Source organism: Triticum dicoccoides, chromosome 5B (genome assembly GCF_002162155.2).
Source record: "Triticum dicoccoides isolate Atlit2015 ecotype Zavitan chromosome 5B, WEW_v2.0, whole genome shotgun sequence".
Taxonomy (NCBI): domain Eukaryota; kingdom Viridiplantae; phylum Streptophyta; class Magnoliopsida; order Poales; family Poaceae; genus Triticum; species Triticum dicoccoides.
Window position 1 is genome coordinate 712,507,050 of NC_041389.1, and position 13,160 is coordinate 712,520,209.

Sequence of the window (13,160 nt, forward strand, 5' to 3'; positions counted from 1 at the left end):
ATAAGGGAGAAGAGGAGGGCCGGCCAGGGCAGGCCGCGCGCCCCTCCCCCCCTAGTCTGAATAGGACAAGGAAGGGGGGCGGCACCCCACTTTCCTCTTTCCCCCTTCCCCCTTCCTTCTCCAACAATGCAAGAGGGGGGAGTCCTACTCCCGCTGGGAGTAGGACTCCTCCAGGTGCACCCCTAGGGGGCCGGCCTCACCTCCCCCCTCCCTCCTTTATATACGGGGGAAGGGGGCACCCCATGACAGAAGTTGATCTTCGTGATCGTTCCTTAGCCGTGTGTGGTGCCCCCTCCACCATATTCCACCTCGGTCATATCGTTGCGGTGCTTAGACGAAGCCCTGCGTCGGTAGAACATCATCATCGTCACCACGCCGTCGTGCTGACGGAACTCATCCCCGACACCCTGCTGGATCGGAGTCCGGGGATCGTCATCGAGCTGAACGTGTGCTGAACTCGGAGGTGGCGTACGTTCGGAGCTTGGATCGGTCGGATCGTGAAGACGTACGACTACATCAACCGCATTGTCATAATGCTTCTGCTTTCGGTCTACGAGGGTACGTGGACACACTCTCCCCTCTCGTTGCTATGCATCACCATGATCTTGCGTGTGCGTAGGAAATTTTTTTGAAATTATTACGTTCCCCAACAGTGGCATCCGAGCCTAGGTTTTATGCGTTGATGTTATTTGCACGAGTAGAACACAAGTGAGTTGTGGGCGATACAAGTCATACTGCTTACCAACATGTCATACTTTGGTTCAGCGGTATTGTTGGATAAAGCGGCCCGGACCGACATTACGCGTACGCTTACGCGAGACTGGTTTTACCGCCGTGCTTCGCACACAGGTGACTAGCGGATGTCTGTTTCTCCAACTTTAGTTGAACCAAGTGTGGCTACGCCCGGTCCTTGCGAAGGTTAAAACAGCACTAACTTGACAAACTATCGTTGTGGTTTTGATGCATAGGTAAGAACGGTTCTTGCTCAGCCCGTAGCAGCCACGTAAAATTTGCAACAACAAAGTAGAGGACGTCTAACTTGTTTTTGCAGGGCATGTTGTGATGTGATATGGTCAAGACCTGATGCTATATTTTATTGTATGAGATGATCATGTTTTGTAACCGAAGTTATCGGCAACTGGCAGGAGCCATATGGTTGTCGCTTTATTGTATGAAATGCAAACGCCCTGTAATTGCTTTACTTTATCACTAAGCGGTAGCGATAGTCGTAGACGCAATAGATGGCGTAACGACAATGATGCTACAATGGAGATCAAGGTGTCGCGCCGGTGACGATGGTGATCACGATGGTGCTTCGGAGATGGAGATCACAAGCACAAAATGATGATGGGCATATCATATCACTTATATTGATTTCATGTGATGTTTATCCTTTATGCATCTTATCTTGCTTTGATTGACGGTAGCATTTTAAGATGATCTCTCACTAAATTATCAAGAAGTGTTATCCCTGAGTATGCACCGTTGCGAAAGTTCTTCGTGCTGAGACACCACGTGATGATCGGGTGTGAAAGGCTCTACGTTCAAATACAACGGGTGCAAAACAGTTGCACACGCGGAATACTCAGGTTAAACTTGATGAGCCTAGCATATACAGATATGTCCTCGGAACATGGAGACCGAAAGGTCGAACGTGAATCATATAGTAGATATGATCAACATAGTGATGTTCACCATTGAAACTACTCCATCTCACGTGATGATCGGACATGGTTTAGTTGATTTGGATCACGTGATCACTTAGGTGGCTAGAGAGATGTCTGTCTAAGTGGGAGTTCTTAAGTAATATGATTAATTGAACTTAAATTTATCATGAACTTAGTACCTAATAGTATTTTGCTTGTCTATGTTTGTTGTAGATAGATGGCTCGTGCTGTTGTTCCGTTGAATTTTAATGCGTTCCTTGAGAAAGCTAAGTTGAAAGATGATGGTAGCAATTACACGGACTGGGTCCGTAACCTGAGGATTATCCTCATTGCTGCACAGAAGAATTACGTCCTGGAAGCACCGCTGGGTGCCAGGCCTGCTGCAGATGCAACTGACGACGTTAAGAACGTCTGGCAGAGCAAAGCTGATGACTACTCGATAGTTCAGTGTGCCATGCTTTACGGTTTGGAACCGGGTCTTCAACGACGTTTTGAACATCATGGAGCATATGAGATGTTCCAGGAGTTGAAGTTAATATTTCAAGCAAATGCCCGGATTGAGAGATATGAAGTCTCCAATAAGTTCTATAGCTGTAAGATGGAGGAGAATAGTTCTGTCAGTGAACACATACTCAAAATGTCTAGGTATAATAATCACTTGATTCAACTGGGAGTTAATCTTCCTGATGATAGTGTCATTGACAGAATTCTTCAATCACTACCACCAAGCTACAAGAGCTTCGTGATGAACTATAATATGCAAGGGATGGACAAGACTATTCCCGAGCTCTTCACAATGCTAAAGGTTGCGGAGGTAGAAATCAAGAAGGAGCATCAAGTGTTGATGGTCAATAAGACCACCAGTTTCAAGAAAAAGGGCAAAGGGAAGAAGAAGGGGAACTTCAAAAAGAACAGCAAACAAGTTGCTGCTCAAGAGAAGAAACCCAAGTCTGGACCTAAGCCTGAGACTGATTGCTTCTACTACAAGCAAACTGGACACTGGAAGCGGAACTGCCCCAAGTATTTGGCGGATAAGAAGGATGGCAAAGTGAACAAAGGTATATGTGATATACATGTTATTGATGTGTACCTTACTAATGCTCGCAGTAGTACCTGGGTATTTGATACTGGTTCTGTTGCTAATATTTGCAACTCGAAACAGGGACTACGGATTAGGCGAAGATTGGCTAAGGACAAGGTGACGATGCGCGTGGGAAATGGTTCCAAAGTCGATGTGATCGCGGTCGGCACGCTACCTCTACATCTACCGTCGGGATTAGTTTTAGACCTAAATAATTGTTATTTGGTGCCAGCGTTGAGCATGAACATTATATCTGGATCTTGTTTGATGCGAGACGGTTATTCATTTAAATCAGAGAATAATGGTTGTTCTATTTATATGAGTAATATCTTTTATGGTCATGCACACTTACAGAGTGGTCTATTTTTATTAAATCTCGATAGTAGTGATACACATATTCATAATGTTGAAGCCAAAAGATGCAGAGTTAATAATGATAGTGCAACTTATTTGTGGCACTGCCGTTTAGGTCATATCGGTGTAAAGCGCATGAAGAAACTCCATACTGATGTACTTTTGGAATCACTTGATTATGAATCACTTGGTACTTGCGAACCGTGCCTCATGGGCAAGATGACTAAGACGCCGTTCTCCGGAACTATGGAGCGAGCAACTGAATTGTTGGAAATCATACATACTGATGTATGTGGTCCAATGAATGTTGAGGCTCGCGGTAGGTACCGTTATTTTCTCACCTTCACAGATGATTTGAGCAGATATGGGTATATCTACTTGATGAAACACAAGTCTGAAACATTTGAAAAGTTCAAAGAATTTCAGAGTGAAGTGGAAAATCATCGTAACAAGAAAATAAAATTTCTACGATCTGATCGTGGAGGAGAATATTTGAGTTACGAGTTTGGTTTACATTTGAAACAATGCGGAATAGTTTCGCAACTCACGCCACCCGGAACACCACAACGAAATGGTGTGTCCGAACGTCGTAATCGTACTTTACTGGATATGGTGCGATCTATGATGTCTCTTACTGATTTACCGCTATCGTTTTGGGGTTATGCTTTAGACACGGCCGCATTCACATTAAATAGGGCACCATCAAAATCCGTTGAGACGACGCCTTATGAACTGTGGTTTGGCAAGAAACCAAAGTTGTCGTTTCTTAAAGTTTGGGGCTGCGATGCTTATGTGAAGAAACTTCAACCAGATAAGCTCGAACCCAAATCGGAGAAATATGTCTTCATAGGATACCCAAAAGAGACTATTGGGTACACCTTCTATCACAGATCTGAGGGCAAGATTTTTGTTGCTAAATTCGGATCCTTTCTAGAGAAGGAGTTTCTCTCGAAAGAAGTGAGTGGGAGGAAAGTAGAACTTGACGAGGTAATTGTACCTGCTCCCTTATTGGAAAGTAGTTCATCACAAGAACCGGTTCCTGTGACAACTACACCAATTAGTGAGGAAGCTAATGATATTGATCATGAAACTTCAGACCAAGTTTCTACTGAACCTTGTAGGTCTACCAGAGTAAGATCCGCACCAGAGTGGTACGGTAATCCTATTCTGGAAGTCATGTTACTTGACCATGCCGAACCTACGAACTATGAGGGAGTGATGATGAGCCCAGATTCCGCAAAATGGCTTGAAGCCATGAAATCTGAGATAGGATCCATGTATGAGAACAAAGTATGGACTTTGGTTGACTTGCCCGATGATCGGCAAGCCATTGAGAATAAATGGATCTTCAAGAAGAAGACTGACGCTGATGGTAATGTAACTGTCTACAAAGCTCAACTTGTTGCAAAATGTTTTCGACAAGTTCAAGGGGTTGACTACGATGAGACTTTCTCACTCGTAGTGATGCTTAAGTCTGTCCGAATCATGTTAGCAATTGCCGCATTTTATGATTATGAAATTTGGCAAATGGATGTCAAAACTGCTTTCCTGAATGGATTTCTGGAAGAAGAGTTGTATATGATGCAACCGAAAGGTTTTGTCGATCCAAAAGGTGCTAACAAAGTGTGCAAGCTCCAGCGATCCATTTATGGACTGGTGCAAGCATCTCGGAGTTGGAATAAACATTTTGATAGTGTGATCAAAGCATATGGTTTTATACAGACTTTTGGAGAAGCCTGTATTTACAAGAAAGTGAGTGGGAGCTTTGTAGCATTTCTGATATTATATGTAGATGACATATTGTTAATTGGAAATGATATAGAATTTCTGGATAGCATAAAGGGATGCTTGAATAAAAGTTTTTCAATGAAAGACCTCGGTGAAGCTGCTTACATATTAGGCATCAAGATCTATAGAGATAGATCAAGACGCTTAATTGGACTCTCACAAGGCACATACCTTGATAAAGTTTTGAAAAAGTTCAAAATGGATCAGGCTAAGAAAGGGTTCTTGCCTGTATTGCAAGGTGTGAAGTTGAGTCAGACTCAATGCCCGACCACAGCAGAAGATAGAGAGAAAATGAAAGATGTTCCCTATGCTTCAGCCATAGGCTCTATCATGTATGCAATGTTGTGTACCAGACCTGATGTATGCTTAGCAATAAGTTTAGCAGGGAGGTACCAAAGTAATCCAGGAGTGGATCACTGGGCAACGGTCAAGAACATCCTGAAATACCTGAAAAGGACTAAGGATATGTTTCTCGTTTATGGAGGTGACAAAGAGCTAGTTGTAAATGGTTACGTCGATGCAAGCTTTGACACTGATCCGGATGATTCTAAATCGCAAACCGGATACATATTTTTATTAAACGGTGGAGCTGTAAGTTGGTGCGGTTCTAAACAAAGCATCGTGGCAGTATCTACATGTGAAGCGGAATACATAGCTGCTTCGGAAGCAGCAAATGAAGGAGTCTGGATGAAGGAGTTCATTTCCGATCTAGGTGTCATACCTAGTGCATCGGAACCAATGAAGATCTTCTGTGACAACACTGGTGCAATTGCCTTGGCAAAGGAATCCAGGTTTCACAAGAGGACCAAGCACATCAAGAGACGCTTCAATTCCATCCGGGACCAAGTCCAGGTGGGAGATATAGAGATTTGCAAGATACATACGGATCTGAATGTAGCAGACCTGTTGACTAAGCCTCTTCCACGAGCAAAACATGATCAGCACCAAGACTCCATGGGTGTTAGAATCATTACTGTGTAATCTAGATTATTGACTCTAGTGCAAGTGGGAGACTGAAGGAAATATGCCCTAGAGGCAATAATAAAGTTATTATTTATTTCCTCATATCATGATAAATGTTTATTATTCATGCTAGAATTGTATTAACCGGAAACATGATACATGTGTGAATACATAGACAAACTTAATGTCACTAGTATGCCTCTACTTGACTAGCTCATTAATCAAAGATGGTTATGTTTCCTAACCATAGACATGTGTTGTCATTTGATTAACGATATCACATCATTAGGAGAATGATGTGATTGACTTGACCCATCCCGTTAGCCTAGCACTTGATTGTTTAGTATGTTGCTATTGCTTTCTTCATGACTTATACAAAGTTCCTACAACTATGAGATTATGCAACTCCCGTTTACCGGAGGAACACTTTGTGTGCTACCAAACGTCACAACATAACTGGGTGATTATAAAGGAGCTCTACAGGTGTCTCCAAAGGTAGATGTTGAGTTGGCTTATTTCGAGATTAGGATTTTTCACTCCGATTGTCGGAGAGGTTTCTCTGGGCCCTCTCGGTAATGCACATCACTATAAGCCTTGCAAGCAATGTAGCCAATGAGTTGGTTACGGAATGATGCATTACATAACGAGTAAAGAGACTTGCCGGTAACGAGATTGAACTAGGTATTGAGATACCGACGATCGAATCTCGGGCAAGTAACATACCGATGACAAAGGGAACAACGTATGTTGTTATGCGGTTTGACCGATAAAGATCTTTGTAGAATATGTAGGAGCCAATATGAGCATCCAGGTTCCGCTATTGGTTATTGATCGGAAACAGTTCTAGGTCATGTCTACATAGTTCTCGAACCCGTAGGGTCCGCACGCTTAACGTTACGATGACAGTTTATATATGAGTTTATAAGTTTTGATGTACCGAAGGTTGTTCGGAGTCTCGGATGTGATCACGAACATGACGAGGAGTCTCAAAATGGTCGAGACATAAAGATTGATATATTGGAAGCCTATATTTGGATATCGGAATCGTTCCGGGTGAAATCGGGATTTTACCGGAGTACCGGGGGTTACCGGAACCCCCCCGGGGGTTAATGGGCCTACATGGGCCATAAGGGAGAAGAGGAGGGCCGTCCAGGGCAGGCCGCGCGCCCCCTCCCCCCCTGCCCCCCCCCCCTAGTCCGAATAGGACAAAGAAGGGGGGGCGGCGCCCCCCTTTCCTCTTTCCCCCTTCCCCCTTCCTTCTCCAACAAGGCAAGAGGGGGGAGTCCTACTCCCGCTGGGAGTAGGACTCCTCCAGGCGCACCCCTAGGGGGCCGGCCGCACCTCCCCCCTCCCTCCTTTATATACGGGGGCAGGGGGACACCCCATGACAGAAGTTGATCTTCGTGATCGTTCCTTAGCCATGTGTGGTGCCCCCCTCCACCATATTCCACCTCGGTCATATCGTTGCGGTGCTTAGGCGAAGCCCTGCGTCGGTAGAACATCATCATCGTCACCACGCTGTCGTGCTGACGGAACTCATCCCCGACACCCTGCTGGATCGGAGTCCGGGGATCGTCATCGAGCTGAACGTGTGCTGAACTCGGAGGTGCCGTACGTTCGGTGCTTGGATCGGTCGGATCGTGAAGATGTACGACTACATCAACCGCGTTGTCATAACGCTTCCGCTTTCGGTCTACGAGGGTACGTGGACACACTCTCCCCTCTCGTTGCTATGCATCACCATGATCTTGCGTGTGCGTAGGAAATTTTTTGAAATTACTACGTTCCCCAACAATCTCCTACGTGCACAGGCTCTCTGGTATGAGTTTGCAGCAAGCTCGATGGCGATGGAAGGGGAGGCGATTCCGGATGGGGTGCGTATGGCCCTGGAAAGAGGCTTCCGTAGAGTTGTCGTCGAGAGCGACGCTCAAGCAATCATAAAGCTGTGGGAGACAGAAGATTTTGATCGTGCTAAGATTGTTGGTGTTCTTCATGAGATCAAAGAGCTGAGTGCACACTTTGAGAGTTTTAGGCAATATTCGTACAAAGAGGCGCTAATGAGGCGGCTCACTTATGTGCGAAGCAGGCGACAGGTGTTAGGAGGAGATGCTTATGGCTTAATTGCATTCCAGTATTCCTAACGAACACGTTGTATCGTGATTGTATGCCTGATTAGTTAGCAATAAAGCTCTTTTAATTGCAAAAAAAAGCATTCTCTGTTGGTCCATAATATTCCACAATACACAAGCTATTATTATGGTACACTTCTAATGCCTCTCCTACTGTAGTTACTTAGTAGAATATCATTGCACAGCCAAATTTAGGTGCTTCTCGAGAAAGAGTACTCTGGCTTGATGCTTACATTCTCACTTATGTAAAGTTTTTCTATAAGTGAGAATGTAAGCATCAAGCCAGAGTAACTATAGTTTTATTTGAATTCAGAACTATGTATTTCGTCACAAATCTGCCAGGAAATTGTCTTCCCGTAACACCTATTTAATATTGCTTCTTGGTCAATTTAATCCTAAGGATAAATGAAGATAAATTCATATGGATAAATGGGCGAGACAACATGCGACATGAAGGTTTGTGTTGGGGTCCATGTGCAATGCAAATAAATAAGTCCAAGAACAAGGCCAATGGAGACCGGATGGAACTTATAGTCTGCACTCTCTCATTTCGAAATAAACAAGAACTCTATGTTTTACATAAATTTCTAACCCTATCATACTACATTCAAAATGGACGGAAGCGGCAACGCGCGCCATCAATGATTAGTACATTCATCAAGGGGACGCAGCTACCGGAACACCGGGGCCGGAGCAGCGCATGTAGAGGATGTCAGGGTTGTGGACACTAGGGGATGCGAGTCCATGCCCCAGGCTGGAGCCATCCCGACAAGGAGCCCATAGTGAGGCCTCACGGCAACCGCCATTGGGGAAAGAACTGTTGGAATCCCATCATAGGCGTCGTCACCACAGCTCAAAGGAGGAGGGTTGCGCCAAAGACAATGAAAAGCCCCGCTGCTGAGAGGGGACACCGCCCACCAGAAGACATCCCGCCCCACACCATCGGGCTGCCATGCCGCTCGCGCTAGGGGCATCATTGAAATTCTCCTTCGCCCTACCTGCCACTCTGGGAAACTTTCTGGTAATAGACTTTCAAATTTGTGTAATTAACATCAGCACTGACGCTACCGCAATGAAAGCGGACACTGAAATTCTAGAGGGTTTCACTTTTCAGAAAAGCATACATCAACCAAACACAAGAAAGACCTAATCTGTTTCAACCGAATAACGAGAATGGTAACAAGGACTCTTTTTCTATCAAGCAATCAGCCAGAGATTACACAGCAAAAAAAGAAAACACACATGACGTCTCCATCCCACAGTACAAATCACAACTTCACCGAGCTGAAAGCGCATCAGGAAACACGGCGGTCTTATTGAATCACCGAGCTAAATATATGCCAGAGGAGCGTGTCAAGGTAACAAGCTGCGGTGTTACACAGCAAACTACCCAACATGATGAGAAGAAAAAATAGCAATTCTTCGGAATGGTAACAAACCATTATCCGCAGGATGTTGGTCGGCCGAATGCATCCACACAAGATGCATGCATGCCGGTCCCCTTGCTCTCAGACTCTCGTTTATCTCGTGTTTCCGGTCGCATAAATCCTTCATATCAACATTAACTTGTTTACTAAATTTCACTACGCCAAAAAAAAGGTCTGGAACATATCATTGTTATTAGCTCATGACTTTGGCGACGACTCCGGCACCGACGGTCCTCCCTCCTTCCCTCAGCGCGAATCTTAGACCTGGACAGCACACGACAGACAGATGAAGTTCTTCTCTGCTACTATAAAGAGATTCAGATGACGAAAAGTTCGAAGCAATGTAGGCGTACCTGGTTCGAGTGGAACAGGCAACATCAACTCAAAGATTGCGGTTACATTGTCACCAGGCATAACCATCTTCACATCCGGAGGCAACTCGATTTTCCCACAGATATCAGCTGTCCTGAAGTAGAACTGTGGGCTATAATTCGAGAAGAAGGCAGTGTGGCGACCACCTTCATCCTTGGTGAGGACGTAAATTTCGGCCTCAAACTTCTTGTAGGTCTTTACGGTGCCAGGTTTGCACACCACCTGATGTTGTACGAAATGTCAGCAAGTGAACAACAAAAGGCAGCAAGTAATACTGGATGGGGAGTGTCACAAAACATGCAAGACCAAGATGAATCAAAGGGATGCAGCCACAGAAATAAATAAATTGAAAAGGCCTGTGCATAAGAAATATTCGTTGGTGATAACAGAGGCAATTTCCTGATACAACTGTTTGCCCGAAGACCTATATGGCTAAGAGCAGAAGTAAATTTAGATCCAACATCTACATGTTCAACCAAGAATCTGGCTTACTGACCTGGCCACGCTCAACATCACCACGCTTAAGACCACGGAGAAGAAGACCAACATTGTCACCAGCCTGCACACACACAGTTATTTGTAAGCACGAGACTCAGCATTGACCAAGAATAATGCAAGGTCTACTTTCAGAAATGTTACCTCTCCATGATCCATCATCTTTTTGAACATCTCAACACCAGTAACTGTAGTCTTCACCGGACCACTCTGTGACCAGGAATATGTTCCATCACGATACATCAAGGTAGCAAACATAATGAGTAATAAACTTGTGAGGAAAACTAGGAAACTAGTGTCACTAGTCTTTGCCTAGTGTTGCATCTGGCTCATGTGTGCATAGCAGATACAGAAGAACTACACCTACAAGTAACAATCTCATGTGAACTTTATTCGGATTTACCATGACGTTATGTATTTGATTATTTCATGATACACAACAGCTACATAAAGCTAGTCAAATTCACGCCCAAAAAAAACCATTAATGGCCACCCATTGGTCAGGGACATAATAAGGTCTTAAATAAACAAGTCGGATTCTAACTCACCTCTGTCAAACCTATGACCTCAACATCCTCACCAGTTTTAATTACCCCCTGTTCAATACGTCCAGTCACAACAGTGCCACGACCCTGCAAATTGAAACCAAATAATCAATATTAGAATTGCCTGCCAACAATAAGATCAGGTAAGAGACAAATGTATCATCTTGACATTATGGTTTATTTATGTAGCCAATTATCTTAACTTCTCAAAGATACTAATATTCCTGATTATAACAATAGATAGCACAGAAATAATGACCGCGGACGGACAATTAGAATTAGCTACCAATGATAGGATCAGGTAAGATAAATGTATGATTTTGTCAGTAGTCATTATGATTTATTATTTATGGAGCCGCTGATCTTAACTTCTTAAGGATATTAATATTCCTGATTATAACAATAGGTAACACAGAAATAATGACTGCAAACGGATAGTTTTGAAGTTCAGAAATTGAGTACACAGAAACATTGCCCGAGATTGTTGTGTCTCAGTGTTTCAGGGTACAATGATGCAGGGTCTGATTAAGTTAATCAGAATGACAACCACAGATACCCCAATTAAGGTCAACTATTAAGCAAATAGAATAGCCAAGATGGAAGTATATTACAGAAGCATAATTACGATAGTCTGGTCATGCATAATTTAGTGCAAATGCCACCTTGGGGAAAAAATCATCTATGGAACAAGCCATAACATCATAGAACATAGGAATAAATTGCTGTGTAATCTGACATAAGTAGCCTAACACCACATTGCATAGTACACCTATCATCAAACAATGGAGATGTCTTAATTCTTGTACATAATAGTTCTCTAGGCTTTCTAACAATCAACCATCAGAGTAAAAATGTAACATCACAGTGGTTAGTGCACCAAACAGAAAATCTAATCACCTGGATTGAGAAAATGCCTTCGATGGGCATCAAGAAAGACTTATCAAGCACCCTCACAGGATCAGGGATGTACGAATCGACGGCATCCATCAGTTTCAAAATAGCATTCTTTCCAATCTCCTCGTTTGTTCCGTTCAAGGCTGACAAGGCAGATCCACGGATGATAGGAATATCATCGCCTGGGAACTTGTAGAAACTGAGGAGCTCTGCAGATAGAAGGGAGGCAACAAATTTCCATTACAGCAGGAATATAACCCACCAACCAAAAACAACAAGGACAGCTGAAAAATGCTAGAATACCTCGAAGCTCCATCTCCACAAGTTCTAGTAGCTCTTCATCTTCAACAGCGTCAACTTTGTTCAAGAAACAAACAAGTGATGGCACGCCAACCTAGAAAAACACAAGGGAGAAATGTCCATCTGGTCAGAACTGCAAAGCTCACATGCTAAAGAGACAAACTGCTGCGGAGAATACAGAGAATTTGGAACCTGTCGAGCTAGAAGAATATGCTCCTTTGTTTGTGGCATGGGGCCATCAGGAGCGGACACGACAAGAATACCACCATCCATTTGAGCAGCACCGGTGATCATGTTCTAAGTAATCCACAGAAAATTAAAGGCATACAAGCATCAGAGAAGTGTGTGATAGACAGTTAATGAATCTGAAAGCTCTAAAATGCAAAGTTAAGGCATGGTAAGTAGTATTCTGATATGAGGGATTCTGCTGGAAGTTCATGAAGGTCAGTCACCCAGATTCTCAATTTGACATGCAAGGCATTCGTCATTTCTCTGTACAATAATTTCTCTAGATCATATAACTCAACCCAGAACAGTTACCTTGACGTAATCGGCGTGCCCTGGACAGTCCACGTGAGCATAGTGCCTCTTAGCAGTCTCATACTCGACATGAGCCTGTGCACACAAAAAAATAAAAAATAAACATAGCATCAGCACTTGATCTGCAAATGGAGATGAACGCAGAACAATATTCTGGCCCGAAATGTCAGCAGCAAGGACTACTAAGGCCGGACCGTAGAGATGGTGATTCCTCTGGCTTTCTCCTCCGGGGCCTTGTCGATCTCGTCGAATGCCACCGCCTTGGCGCTCCCGGCCTCCGCCAGCACCTGCCACAAGACTCACTCGTTCAGAATTCAGATCACAGCTACACACGGCGAGCCACTCAAATTCGAAGCAACTCGAAGCAGAGCGGGCCTGATCTGACCGACCTTGGTGATGGCAGCGGTGAGGGTGGTCTTGCCGTGGTCGACGTGGCCGATGGTGCCGACGTTGACGTGGGGCTTCCTGCGGCACACACAGATTCAGCCGAGAGACCACTAAAATTCAGGGGGGAGCGGGGGAGGGAAAGCGGATCTGGGCAGAAAGGGGCGGGGAGGGGGCGCTCACGTGCGGGTGAAGGTGGCCATGGACCTGGCCCAGAGGCC

At 44.4% G+C, this 13,160-nt stretch overlaps 1 protein-coding gene across 1 annotated transcript; it reads right to left on the reverse strand.

Moving 5' to 3' along the window:
• Positions 1 to 9,250: 9,250 nt before the first annotated feature.
• Positions 9,251 to 13,154, reverse strand: LOC119312875 (elongation factor Tu, mitochondrial). Its single transcript, XM_037588655.1, has 12 exons — positions 13,123 to 13,154; positions 12,945 to 13,020; positions 12,750 to 12,842; positions 12,556 to 12,630; positions 12,208 to 12,312; positions 12,019 to 12,109; positions 11,719 to 11,924; positions 10,825 to 10,908; positions 10,421 to 10,486; positions 10,278 to 10,340; positions 9,763 to 10,003; positions 9,251 to 9,673 (listed from the first exon to the last, which is right to left on the reverse strand). Exons 1-12 carry the CDS (start codon positions 13,140 to 13,142, stop codon positions 9,603 to 9,605), a joined length of 1,191 nt encoding a protein of 396 aa, XP_037444552.1. The 5' UTR covers positions 13,143 to 13,154; the 3' UTR covers positions 9,251 to 9,602.
• Positions 13,155 to 13,160: the final 6 nt, after the last annotated feature.